At 52.8% G+C, this 26712-nt stretch overlaps 1 protein-coding gene across 6 annotated transcripts; it reads right to left on the bottom strand.

The window, feature by feature from the left end:
- Nucleotides 1-11: 11 nt before the first annotated feature.
- Nucleotides 12-26372, bottom strand: SH3GLB2 (SH3 domain containing GRB2 like, endophilin B2). 6 transcript variants are annotated; one of them, XM_086764126.1, is made up of 12 exons: nucleotides 26237-26372; nucleotides 17916-18057; nucleotides 17435-17563; nucleotides 16088-16221; nucleotides 15522-15614; nucleotides 11302-11364; nucleotides 6973-6996; nucleotides 4170-4259; nucleotides 3556-3656; nucleotides 3049-3063; nucleotides 2156-2420; nucleotides 12-1475 (listed from the first exon to the last, which is right to left on the bottom strand). In XM_086764126.1, the coding sequence occupies exons 1-12, from the start codon at nucleotides 26297-26299 to the stop codon at nucleotides 1368-1370; spliced, it is 1227 nt and encodes a 408-aa protein (XP_086620252.1). In that variant the 5' UTR covers nucleotides 26300-26372; the 3' UTR covers nucleotides 12-1367. The 6 variants fall into 6 exon arrangements, with proteins under 6 accessions (XP_086620252.1, XP_086620253.1, XP_086620254.1 ...); XM_086764127.1 differs by lacking the exon at nucleotides 3049-3063; XM_086764128.1 differs by lacking the exon at nucleotides 11302-11364.
- Nucleotides 26373-26712: the final 340 nt, after the last annotated feature.

Genomic DNA, 26712 nt, shown 5'->3' with positions numbered 1-26712 from the left:
AGAGGCCGAAGCAGGAGGTCAGGCAGTTTGTTTATTGGCAAATAAGTGCTGAAAACCATGAGCCCTACATACACAGGTGCTCGGTGCCCCGTTACATTAGAGTGGTCGCGACACCATTGGGGAAAGTGCAAAAGATCCATAAACAAGCAAAGTTAGTTCTGACATACCAAGGGGAAGGCTGTGAACGGAGCTTGGTGCAGGTGAGTTTATTTTCCGTCTGGCTTGTGTGGAAAACTAGTTACACAGCAGCAGAAGTCCTTTAGCTGAGCTCTAGCTAAAAACTCGTTAGAGGATTAAAAGGCCTGCACACCCGGGCGCTCCCTTGGAGCTAAACCACCACATCCATCAAGGGCAGCCTGGATTTTCAGTGTGTGCACGGCCAAGAACAGCTCGTTGTTGGAGAGAACAGCAAGTGGGACGACCCCTCACTGTACCAGCGTGCACCAAGCCTGCTCACTGCTGAGATGGGAGGGGAAGCATCAGTTAAATCGGTGATTTAGGGTGAAAATAAAAAGTCAGGCTGGGACATGTCTGGAACAGACACACTGAAAGAAAAGCCTGGACAATTAACACAGGGAGCAAAGCTTGTAAAAAGGCTTGTAAACAGTGCAGTCCAAGAGCAGTTTCTCAGGAAATGCAAGCAAGATGCACGGTCCCTTGCACTGAGGTTGGATTTTTGACACACAGGCCCTATGTTATTAGGTTGGTCTTCACAAATTTCCTTCCAGCTTCAGAGGACAGTTCTAGCTTGAAGCCATCAGGCACCACCATAGTGAGCGTGGCTCTCGGAGAGCCTTGTATGACTGTTCTCTTACAGGTGAGCAAGGTGCACGGGTTTAACAGGCTCTTAATTCTTAAATTCAGCTTCCTTGCCTTAAGAGCTAGGACACGTCAGAGGGTTTGTGTGGGACGCTTCCCACTGGAATGCTTGATGGTTTGACTTAGGCAATTCTACTGCTGAAGGAGAGAGGACAGGAGGGGCAGACAGGCACTAACCCACACCAGACACAAGGGAAGTGTAACAGACTCCGTGAGCAGCTGCTGAGGGGGGGACAGCTCGCTGGCCCTGGGAAAGCCGCTGCGATAAACAAGACTAGGGTAGAAAAAAATTAATCAAGGAATCTTGCGCCATCAAGACTAACCTCAAAGCAGGCTGCACTGGTAGGTAATGACTTCAGTCTTGGGTGCCATCAGCCCTTTCCCAAAACCGTACTGTAACAGTTTTGCCACTTCTTCCCCACAATTCCCACATTAGCAATGAGTGTCAACCCTGGAGAGAGCAATGGTCTCGGATGAAGAAATCCGCATTAGAAGTGCCGAGTGATGAGGGGTGCATTCTGCTTGTACATTCTTCTTCCTGGAGACGTTTAACTTAACAGTTCCAAGTAAGTGACAGGAACTTTCCCTTTCTGGTTCCCCCTTTCCCCTATGAGCCAGTCTGGATCCATGCCTGGCAGGCTGTACACAGTGATCATCTGGGGAGAGAAGGCAGCGTTAGCCAGGACCAACTCTGCGGGCACAGCCAGGAGGTTCAGTCAAACGGGTACTGAAAGAACAGTGAGTTAATTCCTCCAGTCCACTTAGCAGGCATCTGTGCCCTTCCCCTGGAGCTATCTGCAGCTTTAATAGAGGAGCTGCAGCAATCTCCCCAGTGACGTCCCTGTTTGCCTTTTCATTCTCCAAATTGACTTAAGGTATTTCTGCATACAGGGTGCCATGATACTGCTATGTCATCCCTTCTGAATACAAAGGTCCGGTCTAGTCAACAGAAGAGTTCAAAACTTGCTGAATTTTCTTTTTTCTCAGCATGATTAGACCAGGCCTCCAGCCAGCAGCTTATCCCGCTGCTCTCAGATAAGTCAGCTGTATTTGAGGGTCACAGTGAGGATCTTAAATATCAGGGTGTTCTGTTAGCTGGGCACAGCTGGACTGCAACAGGACCAGAAGAGTTATTGGGGGATATTCTTAACTAGCAAACAGCCGTGAGCACAAGCTCACCGCAACTCCGCAGATAGCAGCGTCAAGGAAAAGACTCTATCAGCAGTTCCATAAAACAGGGGTTTTAGGGGCAGGAAAAGTAACCAAGACCTTGCTGAGCACGCAATGGGCTGTTAGGCAGTTATAGCAAAATTGAACACAACGGAAAGCTACCAACCTCATCTGCGAGAAGTGCCAGCTCAGTGCTGTCAGCTGCTTCATAATCGTAGAGGACTCTGGCCTTCCGTGTCCCACTGGCAGGAGGCTTGACTTCATTGGGGTTCAGTACGCCCTCTGCCACGGTGTTAGGCACCCCAACAATGGTGGGCACAACTGGAATAGTAGGCACAGCAGGGAGGGTGGCAGCAGCGACAGTTGGAGGAGAGGTAGCAGCTGGGGGAGGAGATGCGGATTCTGCGTTGCCTACGAATGTGCCTGAAAATCTTACACAGGAGGAAAAAGCAGATTTCGGTAAGGCTCTAGTGGGAGGAACCAAGGAAGAGCTCTTTCTTTCAGCAGTTACACTGCAGGGATGATGCTCAAGAGTTCTAGCTAACAGCGGTAACGTAACTAAGCTGCCCTTCAAGTGGAGAAATGCCCTCAGTTCTCAGGTGCTGAGACTGCAGCAGGGAACATTTGTCTGCTTCTTCTGATTCCATGTCCTGTTACAGGACTGGCACCCAACTCGCAGAGCGCGAGACAGAAGCGTGGCACCGGAGAGGGCTCTGGGCAGGGGCTGTTCATGATCTGCAGCTGTTTTACTGGGTCTGTTGTGCTGTGTCCTTGCCCTGCTCTCACACGGTCTGTGTTACCTGCTTAGTCTGCTAGCTCTTCAGGAAAGGGACAGTCATTGTTGCTGTTAAACTGGATGCCACCACTGGAGGCTGCCAGGCTTTCCGGGCTCTCTATCTAGACACAGTAATGGAGCTCGGTCTCATTGATCTGTAGATACGCGCCTCTGTGCTAAGGCAGTGCAGCTCCGGCCCTTGCTGGCCTTTGCAGTGAGTCTGCAGAGAACTCAGTCTGAGGGGGAGAGCTCTTACAGCCAGTCCTGCGCAACACCTTACTTACATTTCTCCTTTGGAGCTGCAAGCATGGAAAAGAACGGAACAGGAGTAGTGAGTGATCGCGCAGAGACAGCGGCCGCTCCTGGGTCAGGCCAGCGCACCGACGTGACAGGTAACAGACAAAACAGCCCTGCCCGCGCCCACGGGCTGTGCAGCCGGCAGCACAGCGTTAGTTACTGCAGCAGCTCAGCGTGCTCACGCTTGCTGCTTGGCAACAGGAATTTCTCTCCCATGCGATTTAACTAATTTAGAGGAAGAACATTTGCACTCTCATGGCCATCATGCTTTGGGATGAACGTACAAACCTAGATGAACCCAATGGCAAAGCTTGCTCTAAATGCACCGCCCCTGGGACTGGTCATTGTTCCGTAAGCCCAGAAGCTCTGTCAGAGCTTGGAGAGGGCTTTAAAACTTCTACCCAGCGTCATGACACAGGATGGGGAAGGAGGCCAGAGCCAGGGGCAGCCAGATCGGTAATCTTTAGAGAAGTAAAAGCCATTTCTTGTCTCACCTGCCCAGTTGCTTCTGCAGGTCCAGCATGTATTGGTAACACTGAGCATAGTAGTTGGTCTGAGACTCCACAAACTCATGGAGACAGCGAAGATGATTCACCTGGAGGGAGAAGGACCACAAGCTGGTCTGTCTGAGTGCCAGGCACAGGAATCCTCTTCCTGCAGCTCCTACCTGACCCCACGGGAAGCAGACTTGTGCAGGCCAGTATTTAAGAGTTACCTGGTTGGCTTGAGTACACCAATTTGTAAAGTTTGGAAATGTTGCATAGGCCCAAGGGTGATCTCAGAGAGGAGGCTGCTCCTAGCACCCTAGCCATGCCCATTGGGCTAGTCCACAGCTCTAGTGAGGGAAGAACAAGGTTTTTCAGGCTCAGAAGCACTTTGAGGACTACAGAACTGCAGGTGTCACAGTGCACTGCCTGGACATGCTTCATTATGTTTTTAATTTGAACACTACAGGTTTTATGAAGAGGTTGCTGTAGCCTCCAAATGTATGAGCTCTTCAACCTCTGCTCCCAGTGCAGGGCTCTGTCATCCTCTCAGCATTCTTCAAGAAAGGAGCCAAGAGCCTGTCTAGTCCCTGTCACCCGCCCCGTTCCCTAGGACAACTCACATGTGTGCTGCTGATCCCCTCTAGCAGGAGACGCGTCACCTCTGCCTGTCGATCAAACTCAGTCTGCGTGAGCCGCAGCTCCTGTTCCGCCTGCAAAACAGGACAGGGTGTTCAAGACAACACAAGGCAGGGACCCCCGTTCTGCCTCTTCCAGGGAGAGGCAACGCCCACCTCCTCCACCAACCCCCCTTTCGGCACTGCGACAAGGATCCCCGTGCACCCGTGACGCTGAGCATCAGCCACAGGACACCCTGGGTGGGGAGCCCAGGGCCTCTGGCTGTATTTCAACTTGATTCCTGCTTGATCCTACGTTGGATCAGTGCAGGGCACAGAATAGCAGCTCAGACTGATGCATCAAGCTTGGAAACTCCTAGAACATGAAGATGGAGAGGCTTTGTTAACACTGCGGTATGCGGAAAGCCAGTCCCATGCCAGCACCTGTCCTTTTCACCCTCTCTCTCCAAGCCCACAGGCACAGGAATGTGACAGCCTCCCTAAGTTTCTCTCCACAAGTGCAACTTTTGCCGGTACACTCTTTATCCCCGCAGAACAAGAGCTGAGGCCAGGGAGCATTTACCAAATTGCTGTTACTAACTGCATCTCTCTGCAACGGTGATGAACACCCCAACCCAGCTTCTACCCAGGGCTCTCCTTTGAAGCTAGTTACTTATTTTGAGCTTGGAGGAATTAAACAGTGGTTAGTAGAAGGCAGCTACGCAGCAGACACTGGGTATTCAAAAACTGGAGACCTTCTTTACTGAACATCTCTCCCCACCAGCAAAGAGGGTATTTACACCAGGGCAGTTCTGCAGCACCACAATCCCCAGGTGGATCCTTGTGAAGAGAAGACCTCCAGAAGCCTTGCAGCAGTCAGGTGCTCTGCTGCCTGCTCTCCCCTCTCTGTTGCCAGAGAGAAAGGGGTGACAAACAGGCAATTCTGCTCTCTCTAGCGTGCGTTACTCCTTAACACCAAGCAGAACGTGCCAGTTCCCTCTTAGGATGGCACAGAAGAGTGATGTCCACTCAGCCACAGCTCACTGGAAGGAGAGGAGTATGGGTTCTGCGTGCCTCCCCCTCTCCAGGGGGGTGCAGCAATGGGAGGGCTGCCTGCCCGGGTGCAGCGATTCTTGCACGGCACCGGTTCTGGGACACAGCTCCTTCTGCTGCTTTGGAAATGCTCTGATCAGTCTGGCACATGGACTTGACCCCAGAGAGCTGATCCGGACAGGCTGGTGGGCTCAGAGCAGAGGCCACATCGCTGGTGTTTCTCCCTGGGGAGCCCCAGCCTCCTCAGCAGGGAAGCTGGAGGAGCTGCTGCAGGCCGTCACATCTCATCTGGTGACAGCGTTACCAGTGCTCTCGTACAGCTAGGCTGGAACAAAGAAACGCTTTTACTGTCTTTTAATCAGATTTGTCTATTTTAAGCTACAACTGGTCTATTTTCTTGCATCCTCTGTATGAAAGGGATTATTTAAAGGAGAAGGGGGGATGCAACCGGAAACACCAGTGCGACGCCTTGCCAGGCACCAACAGATCCTTGCTCCGGTGAGCGGAGTGCTAGCTTGGGTGGCAGCAGAGCTGCTGGAAACTTGTGACAGGCAGCCCCAGCCCCCGTTGGCACTGCCTGGGACCTGAGCCGCTGCCTCTCCCTGCTAGCTCTGCGCAGTGTGGGATGTGCTTTCCTATAAAGCCAGCACTGGACGGTGACCTGGGAGGCCCCTTGCAGTCCCATGCCTCTCCAAGAGACGGAGAACTTTGAAGTTTACTGACGTACCTCAGTCAACCCAACCAGGATAGACCAAAGACAGAGGAACAGAGCCTTGCATGCTTACAGCTGACTGCAGGCAGCTTATTTGTTTGAGGGACTGAAGGATTTAAAGTACAGGATGAGCTGGTTCAAGTCAGCCACTCTGCTCTGCTGGGGCGTTCAGAGTACAGCAGTAGCAGGCTGCTATCATGCACAGCATGCAGGAACGTGCCATTCTACCGCCTTGCGCTTCAGGCTTCAGGCTAACATCCGCTGGGAGCGTTTGAGGCGTGAAAGGCAATGGGATCCCAGAAGGTGTCTCTGGAAGCTCCACACCATGCTGGAGCTCCGCACAGAGCTCACCCTGGTCTCTAGTCCACTAGCAGCCCTCTTCATGGACAAGTCACACTCCCCTTGCAGAGCCCAGAAAATAAAAAGAGATCTGGGACTTTGCCTCCATGGATCCACTCAGAAGAGTAAGTTCATCTCACCCAGAGTCAACCCCACAACAGGCTCCAGACCTCCCACCCTGCCCTCCTGACAGAGCTGTCCCCTCCAACAGCTGGGGCTGTTCATGGGGAAACCCTCTGTCCTTGCTCCAGCTCTGCTCAGAGCTCCTGCTCGGACCCCCGAGCAAGCAGGCAAGGGCTACTAGAGGCTAACGCGTGGCACATGCACAACTGGAGCAGGCAGGGCCTTTGCCGCAGGAGCAGAGCTGAATCGTGTCACAGCACATCACCTCTGCTCCCGTGACACCAGCGCAGGGCGCTCAGACTGTTATCACGCGCACACGAACGCCCGGTTTGCCTAGGAAGTCTCTCACACGAGGTACGGCCAACTGGCCCACCGGGCAGGCTGGTCCCAAGCCACTGTAGAGTCGCGCTGAACCGTACAGCTGCAGGACCAGGAGCAGGCCTGACAACAGCAACGTCCCCCTGATCCCGCCCCGCACGTGTGCTGGCACACGAGCAAGGAGAAGTCTGCAGCACCCCTCCGCCCCCTAAACACCGCCAGCACGCCCGGGAGATGTGAGCACCATTTCAGCTGGGTACTTACTTTTTCCACCTCGTCGCTCCAAAGCTGTAGGGGCCACAGAGCAACAGGAAAGGAGATCAGTGTTGGAGACGTCGAGAAGCACTCGGCATTAACACCAATTGGCAAGGACGCTCCGCGGACACGGCAGGCCAACGCCGGGGACAAGCTAGCCCTTCACCCAGCAGCAGCTGCCAGCTCAATGCCCCTTTCCCTCCTTCCTGCACCCTCGAGCTCAGTTTCACAACGGGAGAGCAAGTTTACGCCACCAGAGCCAGCAGCATGCCCACTCTGCGCCCTGCCAGGGCTGTTACAGCAACGGCCTTCAACAGGCTCCAGGAAACAAAGGATTAAGCAGCAGAGTCCTCTGAACAGCAAGGGTTATCTTGCTGAAGAGAGGTTGGTGTTGAAGGACAGCCCTTTTTTTTTTTTAGGATTCTGGAGAGGCAGGTGAGCTGCTCGAGCCCACAAACGGGGCCTGCGAGCTGCCGTGAGCTCAAGCCAGACAGAGGCCAGCGCTCCTCACCCACTGGTCCAGAGAGCTCAGGTTAACAGGACCATAATCCAGTTGGCACGTTTAGCTACGGGAAGGAGGATGCAATGGCTGGACGCTGCCTTGGAGCCAGGCAAACCATCACGCTCCTCCTTCCTACTCTCTGCACGCACAAGGGCATTTTTGGGGCAGCACAACACTGCCAGCTGCTTGCTGGGATCTGGCTCCAGGACATGAAACAATTGACAACAAAAGTCACGCACAGCGATGGGAAAGAGAGAAGAGGTAGAAAAACACATTGATCCTTCCCAGAGGTCCTTGGCTTGGCCTTTCCTCAGTAGACAACTACTACCTCAGCCCTGGCAACATGAAGAGAAATCACCCTGGATCAACTGGAACACCAGCAACACCTTAATTCAGTAGGGCCAGGGGGAGGTGGCCTCTGATGCCCTCAGCTTCACCCTCTGGTGTCACCGATGCAGATGAGGAAGTTCCCCATAGCACTGCTGAACCTGCACTGCAGGCAGCTGGAAGCTCCACACTGGATGCTGTGGTGTTGGAGGGAGATACACGCTCTGTTTCCACCCAGGGTCTCCCACCTGAACCTTGTTGGGGTTTGCTCACCGGCAACTGCCCTCAGGTGGGCTGTGATAGCCCCGGGTGCAGAGACACCTTCAGCAGCCAATATAAGGAGCACCTGCAGGAGCTGCCTGCCCTGGTGAAGGACAGAAGCTATGTCATCTCCTTGGCTTGCTGCCTGCTCCTGTTCTGCCCCCTGGCCTGCGGCTCAGCTCCTGTTCCATGGTAGGTAGCCTGACTGGCATCTCTTCTTACTTGGGTGGAGTTACTGTAGCTGGTCCCCTTACGATCGCAGGCTGTCCCTGCTCAGTGCTCTGAGGCTGCGTGTTTTCTCTGACCTTTAGGTGGATGTTTTGTTACCTCAAACCAGAAACTGGTTCAAATAAGGCTTGGGCAATTTCAGCCACGTGTGGGGACTTTCCCCTTCTCAGTCTAAGAGCTCCTACTCTAGAAGGCAGATGGTGGGGAGATCCTTGTAGATGTCTGAGAAGCAGGTCCTGGCACAAGATCTCTGTCAGCGCACCCGTGTGTTTTTGGAGCAAGGTTTACTACAAGGGCAATGGGAAACTTTCACCTTGGCCACAGCTCTTCCTACTCAGATGCTGTAGACAGTACTTAAGCTATTTCAGGCCCCTTTAATCATTGCGATTCTGATTTCGTAGCTAGATTTGTTTCTCTTCTGTTGCCTTTGCTGTGCAATCTCCAGCTCTGACCCTGTGGTGCTCTGGGGCAGTCCAGCTCTGCCCAAATCTGCTGTCTCCAGTCAAAAGTGTTTCAGACAGCTCAGGGAGTAGAAAAGGCCATGCTCTGCACCCGTCTTCCTCCACCCCAGCTCAAGCCAGAGGAACCCTCTTCAAAGTACTCGATATGTTTTTCTTGGAATCATTCCTAGGAGTACAGCGCACAGCAAGTAGCAGGGGCTGAGGGAAAGGGATACTTAGGGTGACACAGCCCACGTACGCCTTCTTACACAAATACAAAAGGTCAGTGTGGGAGAGAGGAGAAATGGCTCCTCAGCCTCCAGCTCATACAGAACAAGGGAGGTGCTTGTCTCCAGGTGGATCCAATTCCATTTAAAAATAAAAGCACCACATTATCCACCTCTCAAAAAAAACCCAGCAACATAAATTTAGAATCCAAATCAGAGCCCTGCTGAGGGCACGTGGCCCAGGAGAGAGCTGGCCTGTTTGCTCCCCTGTAAGACGCAGCTGTCACCTGGGCATACGCAGTCCCTCCTTCCAGAAGGGAGCAGAGCTCGCCAGCGAGGTGAGCAGCGGCCACGGCTCTATCCTCTCAGTGCACACTAAGACTGGAGTAGCACAAGGAGTCTGGCCTGGAAGAAAAGCAGAGCAGCAGCGTGAAGAGCTCCTACCTTGCTGCGTGCCTGACCCCTTGGGATGAATGCTGGGATTAGAGAGCTTGTGGCAAAGCAGTCCTGCCTGCTTGGAGCTGGGGAGCAGGCTGGGCTCGGCCCATGTTTTGCTAATTAGAGACACCAGTTGTTATTCAAGTCACTCCTGCTAGTGCAGCTGGGCTTCAGGCAGCACTTCAGCCCCCAACTGCAGCCTCTGAAATAGTTTTGGAAGCCACAAGGAACACTACTGGCTAGGCCGGCAGGTCTCCTACAGGCTCTCCTGGTAGGAGGCCCTGCTGTGGAACTGTCAAACGTGATGACGTGATCAAGGTCAGTGCTGGCTGCTTACCTAGAGTAAGTGTCTCCTGCTCTACCTGTCCGATATCATGGCTGCTGCTAGAACTTCTCCAGCAGAGCTCTGAAGAGGCACCACTGAACCAGGCAGAGATGTGCTAGGGTAGGCACCTGTAAGCTAAAAACTCCGCAAAATCCAGTTCTCCTGTCTTGTTACTGTACTTGGCATTTGCTCCCCAGAACAGCTTTGCCATACAGCAAAAGCAGCTCAGCTTGCAGTTTGGTGATGACGAGCTGTGCTCAGCTGAGCATCTGGGCACTCTGCAAGACACTAATGCATGTTATGCAAATGCTTGCCTTCAGGTCTGCTTTAGAAAGCCTCAGAAAATGATCAGGATACCCTGGTCTAACCAGAGCTTTTCAGAGGTAGGGAAAGCCCAGCTTCTCTCCTCCAATTCTCCTAGACCTCAGTTTTATTCCGTTACCGTGCTGTCCTTGGAAGAGACCTTTCCAAGGGAGAAGCCAGAGCCACGGCCTTGCTGCTAGTTGCTGAGCTAGAAGGGATGGAAACCAAGCAGCTGCTACAGCATCACCAGTATCAGCTTCTTCCTAAGCAGTCTCATCACTAGGCCGCTTACCTGTGGAAATAGTTTTCTAGCTATTGTGCAAAGCTATTTCTGATCCCAGCATCGCTCTCCAAGAAGGTCAGGACAGATTCCCCTGGGAACTAACACTGATGCTCTCAGCTCAGACGTACCTCTTCCTCCAAATGGAATGGGTTGCCCGTTAACCAAATCCAGCTTGTTTCCAGGTTTTTTTGTTTGCTAGAAGGCTGGGCTCTCCTTTTCCATATCTACAGATCCCGCTCCCCAGCCCTTCCACTACCAGATTATTCTACTAACAGGCATCAGTGTTGTTCTGAATTTGCTATTTAGGAAGCAAGATGATCAGTTTTCAACATTTTAACGAGAAATGTGACATTGTGCAATGGGGAGCCATGAACGCAGCACGGAAAGTCAATTGCTTGACCACAACCACTCAGTGCAGCAGAGTAGAGATGCAACAGTCTATTCACCCAACCCCAGCGCATCTGACTGCGTAACAGCTGCCAACAAACAGGTCCCAAGATGAAAGGGAAAAAAAAAAATTGACCTCTATTTGCAGAATAGACAAGCCTGCAATGTCAGCCTAGGGTGGCAGAGAGATTCCTCCACCTTTGCTTCTCTTGACCAGCTACAAAGCCTCTGAGCACTGACACCACAGTACGGATCAGGCAGTCACGCACGTGACATTGCCACAGTGTACAGCTGGAACCATCCAGAAAGGCAGCTAAGCTTTGAGGCTTTTACCTTTCAGTTGCTCCACTAGCAATTAAAAAAGTCAGAAGGCTCCCACTAGAAATGTTGAAACAGATTGGCAGAGAAACTGGAAAGCAAACCAAGCAGCAAAAGTGCCAGACCCTGACCACGCACCCCCGCAGGGGTGATCTGCATCCTTCAGATTGAGTCAGAAGAACAGCCCATGTCACATTAAAATGTTGAAAACAGCAGAATGCTAGATCTGAGCTTAAGTCGGGTGAAGAGAGGGGCAGGAAGAGGTTGGAGAGGCAACGTCTAGGAGGAGGCAATCTTACCGCTGATGCGCTGGCGGAGAGAACGTAATTACGAGGTCTAGTCTCCTGAAAGTCAGGCACAGCCTAGTGGGGAATAGAGTTTCAGGTACAAGTCACGCGGAGGAGGCGAACGGAGTCAGTCAGGCAACGGATGGCAGGAGGGACTACTGGGTTTTTTCCTGTCTGTGCTGGGAGCTTAGTTCAGATTGTTATGGGATGGCAGGAGAGGTGTCCCAGCAGTCTGGGCAGTGGCGTGTGGAAGCCAGGCTTGTGCAAGAGGAGATGGACTGGCTCACGCAGTCACACCCAGCACCTGGGCAGCAGATGTTTCCACTGTCAGGAACGCTGCCTCCGCTCGTGCAGTGGCCAGTTGGAGCGGAGATGCGACAGCACCATCTTGGATATGTTTCCCATTCCCTTGCAGCCAGCAGGTCGTTTGTGTCATGTTGGCTCAGTTCAGTGGGCAGGACCTTCTTTCCCCTTGCTTCCTGCCTACAGTCCTAGGAGTGTCCCTGCACAGGGCCCTGTCCTTAAAGTGGGCACAGTTACAAGCATCAGAGCATCCTTTCCACAGTGCCTTTTAAAGAAACACATCTACTTGTTTCTACTCTCACCAATCTTCTGGGCGTGCTACCTCCTAATAGACTCAGCTCTGCTATTTTCAGCAAGGGGCACGGCTTAGCCAACGCAGATGTAGTCCAAAGCCTCGCTGTGCCAGAGGCAGTGTACAAGTTTTCAGCCCAGAGGTCAGAACACCTCCAAGCCATCTCCTCCACAGCAAAACATCTGCCCTGGGGCAGGAAGACTTAAGCGCTCTGGAGGTTTTTCTCATTGGGAGTGCAAGGGATCCAGTCCACCCCCACATAGGTGCGGGCTCTCTAACCATCACCTAACACGGTCTCTCTATTCAGCTAAGCTAAGACCAGGCCTCCTCCTAGGATGGGCTGTGGCTGCAGCATCACCCAAAGAGACAAGCCAGCCATCTAGCTTACATAGAGACCATCAAACTGGTGCAATGGATCAGGGCATCCTCCTGCTCAGCCTTTCCTGTGCAGTAGGTTGGTGTAGAAGACGGGCACACACACCAGCTGTCACCCAGCTACGCCGTTAATCCTCTCAGGCCCCGTGTTTCCTCTCCCAGGTGAAGTAAGCTCTTTGCAGCTCACCCAGATCTACTTATGCATGCTGACCCGGTTTGCTGGGCCCCGAGCACCCTGCTGGAATGAGTGACCTGTGTGTCGAAGAGCAGTCAGGCAGCCCCAACAAGAAGAGATGTTTGTTTGTTTGTTTTTTTTAAACCATCTAGGAGTTTTGGGGATGGCTAGAGGAAGGAATAAGGAGGAGCAATTCCTATTACAAGTCAAACCTGAATACAGGGAGAAAAATGCACCAGTGAGATTTGAGGCCAGCACAGCAACTAGGCTTGACTCCTCCCCGTGGGGAGAGGAGATGTTTCACAGAAATAGCTTATGTTTGTTTTTTTTTCTTTTTAAATCAAGAGCAACTGAAGAAACCTCTCCTCCCATTCCCTGGTCTCCAGGGAGTCCCAAAACTAGTCATAGCACATGGGATGAAGGAGGCAAGCTGCTCTTGCGCTCCTATGCATGGACAAGTTGTATTTGCAAGCAGTGGTCAAAAGGGATCCACATCCTTCCCCCTTTTGCTCTTGTGATGGGGAAAATGGGCAGAGCCCTGGAGCCTGGAGGACAAAACAGCACCACAACCAGACCAACCTGCCTGTCATTGTCTCTGGGCTGCCTCTCTCCCAGGAGAGGGACTTGCCACCCAACAGGACCTCCTCCTGCCTGCAGCTGGAGGAGCCTGAGTGGGTTTTCATGGGAGCCCTTGCCTCTCTTGAGCACTGCTTGCAGGCAGCGTTGATGGAACCGAGTGCATGCTCCAGAGGGGCTGCAGGCAGCTGACAGGTGCTCCCATCTTTCTGGGGTACCTTCCCCAGCAACCGCAGCCCCAGCCACGCTCAGTATGTGCTCTAGGGCCAGTCCCAATGGGACAAGGGAGATATGAATTTTCATTTAAAATGGGAAAGAGACAATGAGAGGTTTTTAAAGAAAAAAAAGATTCACAGCACTGTTAGCACAGTCAATACTCACATCTCCCTCACACTGAGCAAATCACAAAGAAACAAAACAAAAAGGTTAGTAAACAAACCAGCTATCAACAGGAAGGACAAAGCACAAAGTCTGAGGGAAATGCACAAGCCCAGACACTCGAACAGCAGCTCACGGGTCTGGGCAGCAGCGCACCCGGAGGGTCAGTGACGAGACAGAAGCTGTGGGAACACAAGTTTGTACCACAGAGGGGAAGAGCAGCAAGAGAGTGGTGAGCTGGGAGAGGTGTCAGACTTTAGGGCAGCTTGGATGGAGGGAGGTGACACAGGACTCCAGGCACATCTGCAGGGAACGCTGTGGTCTAATGAGGAGCTAACACACCCAGAGTGGTGGCAGCAGCTTTCCCTCCCAGTGCCGGGAGTTTCCCCCTGTGCCTTTTCCTTTAGTAGTCAGTGAGGTGCCCTGAGGCCAGGGACCCCACCTTGAAGCTAAGCTGGGTAAGAGGTGGGTGCTCATAACAGCAGCTGACGTTGTTTCTTCTGTTGTGTGAGGACTGGCTCTACATCCTGCCCAGAGCACCTCAGCCCTGCAGTTCCTGTGGGAAACCAAGATTTTCTTTTCCCGCTACAGGGAAGTCCCTCACCCAAGGGTCTGTGTGCAGCTGGGAGGCCTTGGGATCGCTTTGTGTAGGAAGCAAGATAAAGGGTGAAAAGGGAGACAGCACAAGAGGTATCTGAACTCCTGCTCTGATTTGAGCTTAAGATCAAACAATGGCCACTTCCCACTGAGACTGAGGGCACCATCCCCTCAGAAGGGGAATTAAGTATCCCTGAAATTACCCTCAGTGGATCTGGGTGACCTGACTGGTGAGAGGAAGCTGTTTTTAAAGGGCAGTTATTGCTTTTGATCACACAAAGCTTTGCTCAGGGCTTTCCCACACAGGCCCGAGCGCTGTTAGACCTGCTGATGGGGAAGCTGCCGAGCTTAGCGCATCTTCCCCACATGGCATGTGTGCAGTCAGAGGTGGAAAAAGGGGAAAACACCTGGGAACTGGCCACTGGAGCTGAAAGGCCAGAGGCCCAGCTGAGCAGATGGCTAGAAAATGGGCTCACAGCAGGGGTCCTAGGCTGGTATCCCAGTGCATCCCAGAGCGACTGACAAGGATTCCCGCCTGTTCGGATTGCACACATTTGTTAGTTGAGCTCCTGGCCCCAGGCTAGAAGCAGAACTTGGCAAGTCCTTGTGCCAACAGCAGGAGTGCTACAGGAGGGCAATCTGCTTCAACAAGGCCCTCCAGGGAACACACCGGTGCCCAGCTACATCCCCTCTGCCTCCTGCCCCCCGCCTCTGCCCAGGGAGAGCCCAGCTCCAGCAGAAGCCTCAGGCCCAGAGAGCACCCTGAGCTGACAGGTCTCATCAGCCTCAGACAAGCACTTTGAAGTGTTTCTCGCTTCTCCCCGTGGCTCAGGCCTGCGGACAGGGATGCTGGCTAGCTTACCAGTCCCTTCTGCACTGCTGTGACCTGGGAGCTTTGCTCTTTTACTTGCCTTGATTTCCCCAAAGCCACAGGGCAAGGCTAGCCTGTCACTAGACAGCACCATAAACTAAGTGAATAGGGAGCCTGAAGGAAGGGCGTCTTGGTAGCCAGTCTGACCCCAGCCAGCCCTTACAGGCTCTCCTGGCACTCCTGCCTGGGGAAGACTGAGTTGGCAGAATCCTAACTAGTCTGAAAGCCTGGGACTGCTGCGAAGCCGCAGCACGCTTTTCCCTTGTGCACCTCCCAGCTCAGCTCTCTCTTGGCTTGCTTTCAGATCCCCAGGGACACCTAGCAAGTCCTTAGAAGATGCACCCTTTTAGTTACCAGCACAAATCATCCAGCAACTACTATCAGTCAGGAGACAGAAGCCTGAGTCAGGTAGAAGTTTCCAGACTCTGGAAGTTCAGAACTACTTGTTTCAGCAGCTCTCACAGGGGAGGGCATCTGAGGAACAGGCGCATGGCTCCTGCTCCCAGTTTCCTTGGATAACAGATGCAGAATCCCCCCACCCATGCCTGCCAGAGCCAGGACGTAGTAGGACAGCCTAATTTTTGTCCATAGAGCTCATGGAATTGCTCATATGAACCAAGCCCTGGGGCCAGAAGGACAGTAAGGGGAACGAGTGAAAAAGTTACCGCTGCTTTTGCCTCGGCAGCTTTGGCTTTCTTCAACCTGGCTTTGCAGGCATCCAGATCCAGGCGGCGGTTCTGCAGGATCCTCCGCTCTTTCTGGAAGGGAGAGAAAACGGTGTAAGAGCAGACTCCTTAGGAAGTGTTGGGGAGGGAAAGGGACAAGGTATCATCTAGGAATCAAATTTATTTCCTTAGCAAAAAGTGCTAGTGAGAAAGAAGCTGTTGTTCATCTCATTAGCAAGAGTTTTGGGCCTGGCTGCCAGGGATACAGGCAAACCTTGAAACAGGGCAGCCTACGGATGGGTGGTGCCCACCAAGCTGCAAGAGTCTGGAAAGGAGTTACCTTCCTCATGCACATCAACTGGCAATCCTTCCCTGCTGCAGAGGCAGCCCTCAGCAGATCTAGGATTGGTATTTTCCTATCCTTGCATTCTTCAAGGGGAGAGGTACGGAGTCCTCCTTTCTCAGAGGGAAGGAAAATTAGTTCTTCCACCACTGTCTCACTCTCTCCCTGCCCTCCTCATCTCCGGTGACATGACAAGCTTCCCCTTCCCTGCTACCATACTTACAGATATGGTTCGCCAATCTCCTTCCAAGAAGTTGCGCAGCGGAGTCAGGAAGTTGATGGAGGCAGAGTGGATGAAGTCCCGTTCTGCTGCACCTAGGTGCCTTTGAGTCTCTCCAACTTTTATCAAGGTCTTCCCTGCAATAACAGGAGCCTTTAACTCCAGGAGAAACCAATTAACATTGTGCTGGCTTCAGCCAACTCACCCAGAGCTTCCAGGCTCCAGTGTTGGGGGCCAAAGGCACCGTGTACCCTGCCTGGACAGGGTGACCATGCCCATACCACACCAGCTCCAGTCCTAACTGCAATCTGCTTTTAGCCTGGGGCTCCTTTTCAGCTGCTCCCATTTGAGTTTTGATCTTATCTATCTGCTGATGCACTTATTCCACTGATGCCCTTTTACTGCTACACCTGCTTGCGCAGAATGATGTTTGTCTCATAAAACAGAGGCCCAGGAACAGAACAGCAAATTAAAAAGCATCAGACCAGAAAAAAACGAGTTGATTAGGCAGTGCTGGCTATAGATGCAGTTACAGCTGTTCTGCCTGTAACAGGACTCGCTATTGAACAACTATTGATTTGGAGAGCAGTAACAAAGCTCATGGCAGGGGCAAGGACAGCTGGAAGTTAGGGCTGTGCTTCTACACATGTCTGCTGCTTAAAGAAGCCCAGAATTCTCCCAGGAAAGGGCAACTGTTGATTTAAGAGCAGAAGGATGCACTGTGTGGTCAGGAAGGGGCCTGTTGAGGCTTGTAGCCAAGCACCAACCTTCCCAAGTCTGTTTTCCTGTTCTCTTTCTGCTGGAGAAAGATTTCCACCCTCCACTTCCAGGACAAGTTAAAGGATGGTTCTCCTGTTGGGAGTCTAGAGAAACTCTGTGCAATGAGATACTACCTTAAACTAAAAATGTGCTCAAAGTGGACAAAGCTACGGCCATTCACTGCGACTCCCTGCTCAGGCTAGTTTAGAAAGCCAGAGAAACAGCAGAGTCATTTCTGCACCCTGTAACCAGTTCCACTAGCTACCCTGGATCTGTGTGTCTTTGTTTCTTCTCTAGCTCTGCCAGGCTTGAGGACTGGACAAGGAATGGGGAGACCCCTGCCCTTTTTTTTCCCCCACAGCATGGAGGATGCTTTGCTGTGGAGCTCCAGGTGGGCTGTTTGCCTCTGTGCTAGAGAAAACCCTTCTCTGGCATCAGCTCTGACAAACTAATAGCTCCCACAGAGGGAGCAGGCCAACCTGCCCCCTTCAACGGGCATGCTGAGGAAGTCTTAACCCAAAACAACAGTGTGGATACTCTCTTCTGAAGGCATGGATTCCCAGGGCTTTTTAATTATCCAGGCTGACTTACCATAAGGTGTCCCTGGCCCAAAGTCATTAGCTGCTTCTGTCATGTACTGTGCCAGCAGCTCCCCGTTGGTGACCCGGGAAGGCACCTTCCGGTCAAGCTTCTCATAGAGGAATTCTTCTACTCTGGCACCTGGAATGAGGATGCCGCCAGTGGTTACAGGATGGAGGGTGAGGGAGGAGCTCCTGGACCTGGAATTCTGTGTGGCCACCCCACGCAGTCCTCAATCATGCACTGGATAGCAGGCACCGGCACTGGGAGAAGGTGTCCCTCCCCCAGCCCTCAGGAGCACTGCCAGGCTCTGTAGGGCAGCAGCCACTCACCTCTCAGCTGCATAGCGAAGGAAGGACAGGCCCTGCAAAGACAGGTTTTTTCCAGCCCCCACAAACTCAATGGAACAGGGATTTCTGCCAGAGGGCGTGTCTTTTAACACTGAGCTGCAAAGGATATTTGTCTTTCAAGTATTAGGAGAACCTGGACTTACTAGGGTTTGGCTGTAGCAGAACCTCAGTCTGACGCAAGATCTTCTCTGTCCAGTTCTTTGTGCAGTCTGCCCTGGCCAGGAGGCTTTCAAAGTGGGCGTCTAGTTCAGTCTTCTCAGCCTGGCCCAGCTTTTCTTCAGTAAACTGTAGGAAGGAGGTAGTCATTAGAAGGTCTGTTCTACTAAAGCAAAATTATAGTGTGCTATAGAGCTCTTAAGAGACACTGAGGCTTATTCTGTCTCATGCATTCATCTTAGAGCTACAAAGCCTTCAAGGTGTCATTCATAGTTCCCAGGCATCCTTCAGGGGAAGAGGGCAAAAATTTGCCCAAGAGCTGAACAAGCATTGAGCTAAAAATAGAGTCCAGGTTTGAGAGGTGTTCTGGAATAAGTAACTTTCAATAAGGTCTGGTACAAAAATACTGTAGTTGTGAGGAATCTGTTTAAATGTCCACGTGGCTTCCAGTCCTTCATAGAGGAGAGCAACAGACACCCTTCAGGTGAGCATCCTTCACCTTCTCCAAACCAACTCAATGTCCTGCAAACCCAACGGGATCAGGAATGCTGCTGTCACCTCACAAGTCAGAGTTTCTTCTCCCTTATTAGACAAGCAGGCAGACAACATCGCTTTTGCCACAGGACTCGTGAGTGCCCTCTGACAGCCATCAGACTGACGGTGTTCTAGTGCTGCCTCCCAGCTCACCTCCTGCCTTGCTGGCAGTGAGATGTCAACTGAGCATCTGAGGTTTAAGGAGGCTCAAACTCAGGATTTAGATTAAAATGCTTCCAGCAAGTGACTCTTCCTCTAGGACACGCTCTGAAGCAGGGTATTAAGAGAAGTATAACAGTCTCAGACTTCTCTCAGCACTCAGGTTCATACTGGCAACAGACTGTCCCTCCCTCTGTGATTCCTTTTAAGTTTAAAATCAGCAGCAGGGAAAAGCAGGCTGTGCAAGTCTTCAGTGTTCTCACACTTGGGCAGTGACATCTGACAAGCAAGATTTGTCAGTCTGGAGGTGCAGTGTCAGATGGCCTGGGCACCCTCCACTCTTCCTCGGGGGATTTCTGAGAGAAGAGCCCATCCCCTCTCATCCCATCCCCAACTTCCACTCACTCCTCTTGGTGACATTGGCCACCTTCAGTGTATTTTTAAGCACAATTTCCTGCTCTTGTTGAAACCAGCATTTTCTTGGATTGTACTAAAAGACCCCTTTAGACAGCCATGCCATGTGGGATCTTGGAGAGGTTGCAGCTGCCCTTTAGCCCTTGTAGCTGGCTGCTGGTGCCACTGTTGAGTTACCAAGACGTGGTGCTGTACAACACCTGGCACGGTCAGGTGCCAAGGGATTAAAGCCTGGCTAAAACTCTTAGATGAAATACTGCTCCTGTCTAATCTGCCACTTGTACCTTCTCCTCTCCCCTATCCTCAGATCTTGATGGGCCAAGATGCCCTCTTTGTGGGCATCTGGTGCCTGCTGCCCTTCCTGAAAGGCTTTCTGCCAAGGTCCGTTCCAGTGGCTGCCCAACAGCCCCAGCTGCGTTCACATCCAGTACAATGCTGGGAACAGAGTGAGATAAGGAGCAAGCCCAGAGCCAGCAAGCGAGGCAGACAAACAGCCTTTAGGAGTTCTGTTACCAGCCCTGCGCAAATGTTACGAGATGTCCGAGATACACAGGTATGTTTACACAGTGACCTGTTTGGGCAAGAGTCGAGCCAGGGAACTGCTTTGCCTGATGGTGGTGGTGACAGAAACCAAACTGCAAGGACAGTCACGCTCTGTCCCGCAGCCCAGTGGGGACAGCGGACTCAGCTATGCATGACTAGGGATCGCTTCACCAGTCTGTCCCTCGGCACCAGTGGTTACCAGCAGTTATTTTCAGGTCACTCTTGCCATGGTGGTGGCTAAAAGCAGATTCAAGGTGTGAGGGTGTTTGTATTGCTTTGTACCTGATGTCTGTTACTGTCCTGGAGGATGCACACGACTATCAGACACGTGTGAGCGGCTGAGGCTCTCTTCCTCTGTCGCTGTTGGAGGCTGAGGGCTGTTTTCAGACTCTGCCAGGCTGGGCTGAGTCACTGCCATGCAGCAAACTGGGGCTTCCCAGGTATTTGGCACCAATTCTTGAGTCATCTGTTTAAGAGCTTTCTTAAACAAGCCAAGACTCTTTGATGCAAGCATAACAGTCTCCTTCGCCCCTCTTTCCCAGACAGCTTTGTGAGATCTCATCTCACTTTCAATTCCAGCTCTTCTTCCTGCAGTTTAGACTCTCCTGCACCAGTATCTGCCCCGGAGCTGTCAAGCCTAAACCTAGTTTCTCATCAGCTGAATTCAGTCAGCTTCTTACAGCGTCGCTGCAGAGTCAGGTCACTGCTGGAACCCTCCAGCATCTCCACAGTGCTGCTGCCAGCCTCTTGACTCACTCCAGCTCTGGGATCCTTCGCTTTATTCACAAGCGGCATTCCCAAATATCATCATTGTCCTTTGTGGCTGTTTTCTGTAACTCCTCGCTTTGGCTGGTGCAGTGGAATAACACCGGTTGTTTGCACAGCAAACTCCCCTGGTCAGGGAGCAGCCAGGACTCAGTCACTCAGTGCTTATCTCAAGTCAGGCACCAAAGCTGTTTGTCTTGCAAGAGGGCTGAGGACACGCACCGTGGTCACTGCAAGCGTAGGCTACGCCAGAGGGGGAGGATGGGCAGGAATCTCAGTCACAGCCTCTGGCTCCAAAGGCTCAGGCCAGGAAACAATATCTTATTCAGGCTTTCTCTCAGAGTTGGAAAGCGGGGCACGAGCGTCGTGAGGTGGGTGCAAGGGCATGGGAGGCTGTAGCTCGTGTGCTGGGAGGCTGTTACTCCATTTACACTTAATTCCCTTTGCGTCTCCCTCACCCCTGCCCAGAAGTCAGCTGCGCAGCACAGTCCTGGCCCCGGCACAGCCTTGGGGCAGTGGGTACCATCTCCATCTCACAGAGTGCTGCTGCAGAGGGTGCTCTTTTCCTCCCCTCTAACACACTTCTACCTCTTTGTCTGTGCACAAGGAGTCACTGATCCCGCTCAAGTTGACGCCCAACGTGACTTTTTACACGGATCAGAGAACTCGCCCCGCTGCACAGCACTACTGGGAACATGCCACCAGCTCCAGGGAGAGCAGGACCACCTCTGGCAGAAGCAGCTTGTAGAGAGATCAGGTGAAGCTTCTCAGTGAACGAGATCAGAGGTGAGTTACGCTGCCTCATCCTATGAGCTGGATCTTTCTCCTGTCTGGTGCAAGCGGAGATCTAAGCTTTCAGGTGGCAACAGGCCTCAGCTGCTGGTCCCCTCTTAAGTGGCTGCCCAAGTCAGTGTCGCCAGTGAAAAGCAGGGTAGAACAGCAGCAGTTTATGAAGTCTGCCTACGCAAGCATTTCAAGCAGAACTCCCCCATAAAGGGCTTCTGTTCCTAGGAATTTGTTTTCGTAACACTTGCAGAAATTTCATTAGTTTTCCTTCCCATTTAACAAACATAAGATTTCACCGTGAGGCCAAGAGATGCCAGAGAACAGACGAGCTGATCATGCACTCATGCCTCCTGACTGTAAAAAGACAGATTAAACATTTTTTATCTTGCTGCTCCTGAACTAGAGGCATTGGTGTATTTTGCAGCATCAAATACCCCAGACCACCACAAATGCGAGGGTTACTTGGTTGTATTGAGTTGACCCAGAGGACTGGTACATATCCATCTGGGAGATAGTCAGGGCAGGCAGAGCACGTGCCACTGCAATGCCTGGGAACCTTGAGCTCCTCCATCCTGCTGCTGCAGAACTACTCCCATTTGTTTTCTAGAACCTGTTGGATCAACAGCCCTGCCCCGAACCAACTCCAGGATCTGCATCCTGAGATCACATGCCAGATCGCAGTGCTGAGAGGCTCCATTGCGTCCCTGCAGCTGACCCAGCTGAGCACCAGTCCCATCTCTGCGCACGGAAGCCGATGAGGCGATGAATAATGCAGGGCAACCTTTTGTCGAGTGCCACTCTCGCTCTCCAGGAAGAGGAGAGTCGTGCTGCATTCCAGGGCATCAATAATTCAACCAAAGGTTAGGTTTCCTCTGGGAGGCCTGGCTGGCCAGCAGGACACTAGATGCATTATCAGGGCCCTTGTGGGCAAGCAGGCTGGCAGATCTGGAGATCAGCCCTTGGATCACAGGCCCAAAAGAAGCAAGACTGTGCTGGACTGCAGTTAGGGCAGCCAACTGCATTCACAGCTTGGGGGGAACTCCCTTTCCCCAAGAGAGTTGATAGAGACGCTACTGGGAGGGTGAGCAAGCAGAGCCAAGCTGGATGGGCCTCTGCACTACAGCTACGATATCGCAAAAGCTGTGCCGATGGCCCCGGAGACTGAAGGCCATCGAGGTTCGGTGTTAAATAGCACACGCACGGCTTTCTTTGCTGGAAGCATTAGCACCTTTCTTCCCTTTAAAGCGAGGGGAATAAAATCCCAGTGCTCCCACTGAGTTATGCCAGCACCACAGCTGTTTTGCACAACACAGCACAAGTGGACTTGTGTCTCTTCCAGGCTTGTGCGACTCTGCCATTCCCCTCCCCTCCAGCTGGCCCAGAACTGGATGCTGTGAGCTCTGACAGGGAAGCTGCAGCCTCCTTGCAGAAGATTTGGTGGCAGAGTTCAGCCCCTTGTAACACTTGCAGGGTCCTCAGTTTTTCCAGCTGGACATTAGTTAAGACTTTCCACCTTAAATCCCAAAGATCAAACCAGGGCCAAGAGTCTTAAATCAGGAATAGTGTCTTGCACCTGCCAGTAGATTTGGGCTGTTGGATTTTCTGAAGCCTCCAAACAGCCTACAATGTCCAGGCCATGGTAACATTTGCTCTTTTGGTGATCAAAGGCATGAGAAAATCAGTTCAGGCAAATCTACTTCCCAGCTTGTGCAGGGTCACATTAGGAGAGGAGCCATAGCCACTCAGTCAGCATCTAAAAACTACCTGAATTTCAACAGCTCTGGACCGGATACAGAGTATGCTTCAAGTATTTGGTCACCAGGAGTCAGGAAAGCTAGGCTGTGAGCCAAGTGAAACTGTGCTAGAGGACAGAAGGAAGCCATTAACAGGACAGCTTGGTTAACTCACGGGCACGGCATTTAGGAGAGGAAAAAATACTGCTCTTGTTGATTCATAGGTGTGTTTCAAACGGAAACATGCTCTGGCCTGTACCTCCTGCCTGCAAAACCCTTTTCTTAAGTCACCTCCTGTTCTCCTGACTTCTAAGGGGTCCAGCAACCAAGGCATCAATTCCAGTAAGGTCAGGAAGCAGAGGGGAAAAGTCTATTTTATCACTAGAGTTCAGAGAGATGGGGGAGCCTGTCTTTCTTCAGTCAGCCTCAAGAATAAGTCAACCTCTACCTGCTGGTAGTAATTAGGTTAGCAGTGGGATAAGCACCCAAAAGCTGTACTCGCACTTGGACAATTTAACCCAGAGCCAGTTTACATCAGAACTGACAAAAGACAGACACCTACAACTACTTCCAGACCTCCCTGAGCGCCTGGCTTGCAGCCTGTTTAGAACAGAGACATCCAGTGAGTCACCTTTGGGAGGAGAGACACCAGTTCTGTGGGGAAGCTGGAGCTGTTAGCACAGCTTGCTCTGCAGAGGTTCCACTGATAACTGGAAGGTGCAGGTGATGAAAGAGAAGGGCCCTGTTCTTCTTCAGTGAAGAAGAGGAGCATGACCTGTTGGAAGCATCTCTGCAGGTGACAGAGCTGTTAGGGGCTGGCTGCTGCATCCCCTCTGAGGATGCTTACTCGATGGCTGTGACCGATGGTGCCAGTGTCAATACAGTACATCCTCAAGTGGGATGCTGGATCCTACAAAAGCTCTTTATCCTTGCAGCTGCTCAAGCCTAGAAGCTTGTTGCCCGCTCCCACGGCAGTAGTGCTGACCACCACCTCCCTCCTCTACTTTATCTACCTGTACTACCTGGTTTTGCGTTTCCAAAGAACACAAGAGATGCCACGAAGCCCACAGGGCACTGCCTGGTCAGGGAGCCACCTCCACAAGCCTGGTAACAGTTACGCTTATACAGCTTCTTTGTCACAGCCACCTTCCTCCTGCTCCTGCTGGAGGTGGGTACAGGATTGTCCACCCAGGAGCACACAAGCCCTTCAAGCTGCCTAGGTTCTCCTCGTGTAGGAATCCTGGTAACTGGTGCCTGAGCAAGAAAAAGCCATATAAAGGAGGGAGTGGTTTGTTGAGATTTTTTGAGTAAGGTCAAGCCTAGTCCAAGACCCTTCAGCCAGCACCTACATTAGGTTGTATTTGACAGGTTTCAAACCAAGACTGCTCTAAGCCCCAGGGAAGCCACCCCAGAGGGGGTGCGCTGACCATGCTCTGCCTCCTTCCCCCCTCGCTGAGCAGTGCTGCAGCCCTTCTTCCAGTTCGAGTTTAGCTCTCGTGCGTTGGCCAGACGTCTCAGCCAGACAGCAATAGCTAATGCTGTCTGAGTGGCACAGCACGTAATGGCCAGTCCATTTATCTCCCAGTCACTGCAGTTCCAGTAAAACATCACTTTGTTAAATGCCTGGAGCCAAAGAAAGCATCTCCAATGCTATAGAAAACTGAGCTTATTCTAGGCAGGTCTTATTGCCCTCCTGGAAGATCTGCTGTGCTAAAGAGTGCTACGAACCCAATCCTCATCGCCAACAGCAGACCTCAGCTGCCATTTCTGGCTTTTGGGGGAGACAGGGCAGTGCTCACCCACACTAGCAGCAGGACTCTACGAGGACAGCCCAAATAGGTCTAATTCCCCCAGAAATCACATTTCAGAAAGTGGTTTTCAGCCTCAGTGATCCTTCCCGTCTCTTCTCCTTACACAAACACCTGCACGCTGTCCACAAGTACCAGTGCCCATTTTGTTTCAAGAAATTACTACTGTAATTAGGCATATGAATATTCATATATGAGATTATGTGGAGTAGGTGTAGCAGGCAGAAGCCACTATTTATAAACGCCTTCTTGCTCTAGAATCACTGTGTGCAGACACTGTTCCCATGCCTGTCTCCTTCCTACGCCTTGAAGCTAAAAACCACTTATCAGAGACTTACAATAAGGCTTCCAAACATAAGATTTCTTTACAGCATTTCTTCCTTTCTTCTGCTACCAAGGTCATTTGCATGAGAACAGCATCTTTAAGCTTTCCATCTGCTCCTTATTTTGCACCTGTAGTTAATATCGCTCTTTTTCATAACATATGACTCATTGGCACCGTTACAGGAGGTGATATCTGTTTACAGGAGACCAGTTCCTAAAAGAGCCAGAATTACTCCACTGCACAGAAGGTTTGGAATGAGACAGCACTGCTCTGTTTGTTTATCAACCCCCACGCAATAGGTAGAACGAGAAGCCCAGTCCCAGAGTCACCAGCCAGACTTCACTTTTCAGGCAGGATCCCAGTGAACGATTTGTCTCTCTCCTCTCCTGCCCAGCTTAGAGCAGTTTTTCCAGCTTTTAGCCCGAGAAGCAGACAGACTTGGCAGTCGCATCTCACCACCCGCTGCACGCTTTGCTCCTCACGGGTAGCCAAATTTCTTCACTCCGCAGCTCCGGGGGGGGTCACTGCATCCCCAGGTTTGTGAGGGATGGTCCCGATGCTGCGCTAGCCCACCGAGGCATGACCCGCTCAGGCTCAGCGGCTCCTTCCCATCGCGTTGACGGGGCTGTGTTCCGTCAGGGCCTGGGAGCTACCTGACCCCCGAGGGACTGAGGTGCAGGCCGTCTGCAAGGCCACCTCCGCCACCTCTCCCTAGCAGAAGGGAACCATTCCCTGCTGGGTCTGGGCACGGGTAACTGAACAGCTGTTTGCAAGAGAAACTTCTCTTTAAAAACAACCACCGTCAGGCAAGCAACGTCCTCTCCGCACTCCAGTGCCCCCCCTGCTCAAGCCACGGTTTTGGGGAGAGCGTCTCCGGGGCTGTGTGCCTTACAGACGCGTTCCAGACCATCCCACCGCTCAGCTCCTGCTCGGGGGTCACTCAGCAGGACCCAGGGCCCCGAGGCGGCTGCTCCCGGGGCTGGGCTCAGCCCGGCAGCCCCAGCCAGCTCCGAACCCCTCCAGCCTCCCACGGGCTGGGGCTGGGGGGGGGGCGCGGGGGAATGCTCCCTGTCTCCGCGACGGCCTCGACCCGCGGCTCGCTCCGTGCGATGGGAGGGAGGCAGCGGGAAGACGCCGCCGGGGGAAGGCCCGGCGGCCGCAGGGGAGCCCCGGCGCCGGGCAGGCCCGAGCCCCCGCCTCAGGCGGGCGCCGTTGCCGTGGCAACGCCCGGCCCGCCTCACCTGCATGGCGCGGGAGAAGAAGACCCCGGCGTCCGACGCCAGCTTCTTCACGTTGAAGTCCATGGTGGCGGCGGTGGTGGTGGCGGCGCCGGGAGCTGCCGCCTCCGCCGAGCCGCGCCCCCGCTGTCACCGCGGCCGCCGCGCTCCCGCTCTTTATAGCGCCGATCGATGCCCTCCGCCAGCGGCGCCGCGGACTCTTAAAAGGGCTGTGGATCACCGGCGGCGCCTCCCGACACCGAGCCGACGGAGCAGGAGGGCAGCGCGGCGGCGGAAAGGGAGTCCGACCTGGACCGGTAGACTGCGGGGGTCTGGCGTCCTCGGGAAGCGACTCAGGGCGTGGGGGGCGCCTCAGAGAGGCACGGCCCCTTTAAGCAGAGCCGCCGCGGCGGGGGGAGCTGTCAGCCGCTGTCCAATGAGCGCTCGCACCGCCCCCTCCGCCCCTTCCCCTCGCTGCTCAGCCGCACTCGCCGCTGCGT

Source organism: Chlamydotis macqueenii, chromosome 20 (assembly GCF_036417535.1).
Source record: "Chlamydotis macqueenii isolate bChlMac1 chromosome 20, bChlMac1.mat, whole genome shotgun sequence".
Taxonomy (NCBI): Eukaryota; Metazoa; Chordata; class Aves; order Otidiformes; family Otididae; genus Chlamydotis; species Chlamydotis macqueenii.
This window is presented reverse-complemented; position numbering and strand designations above follow the sequence as displayed.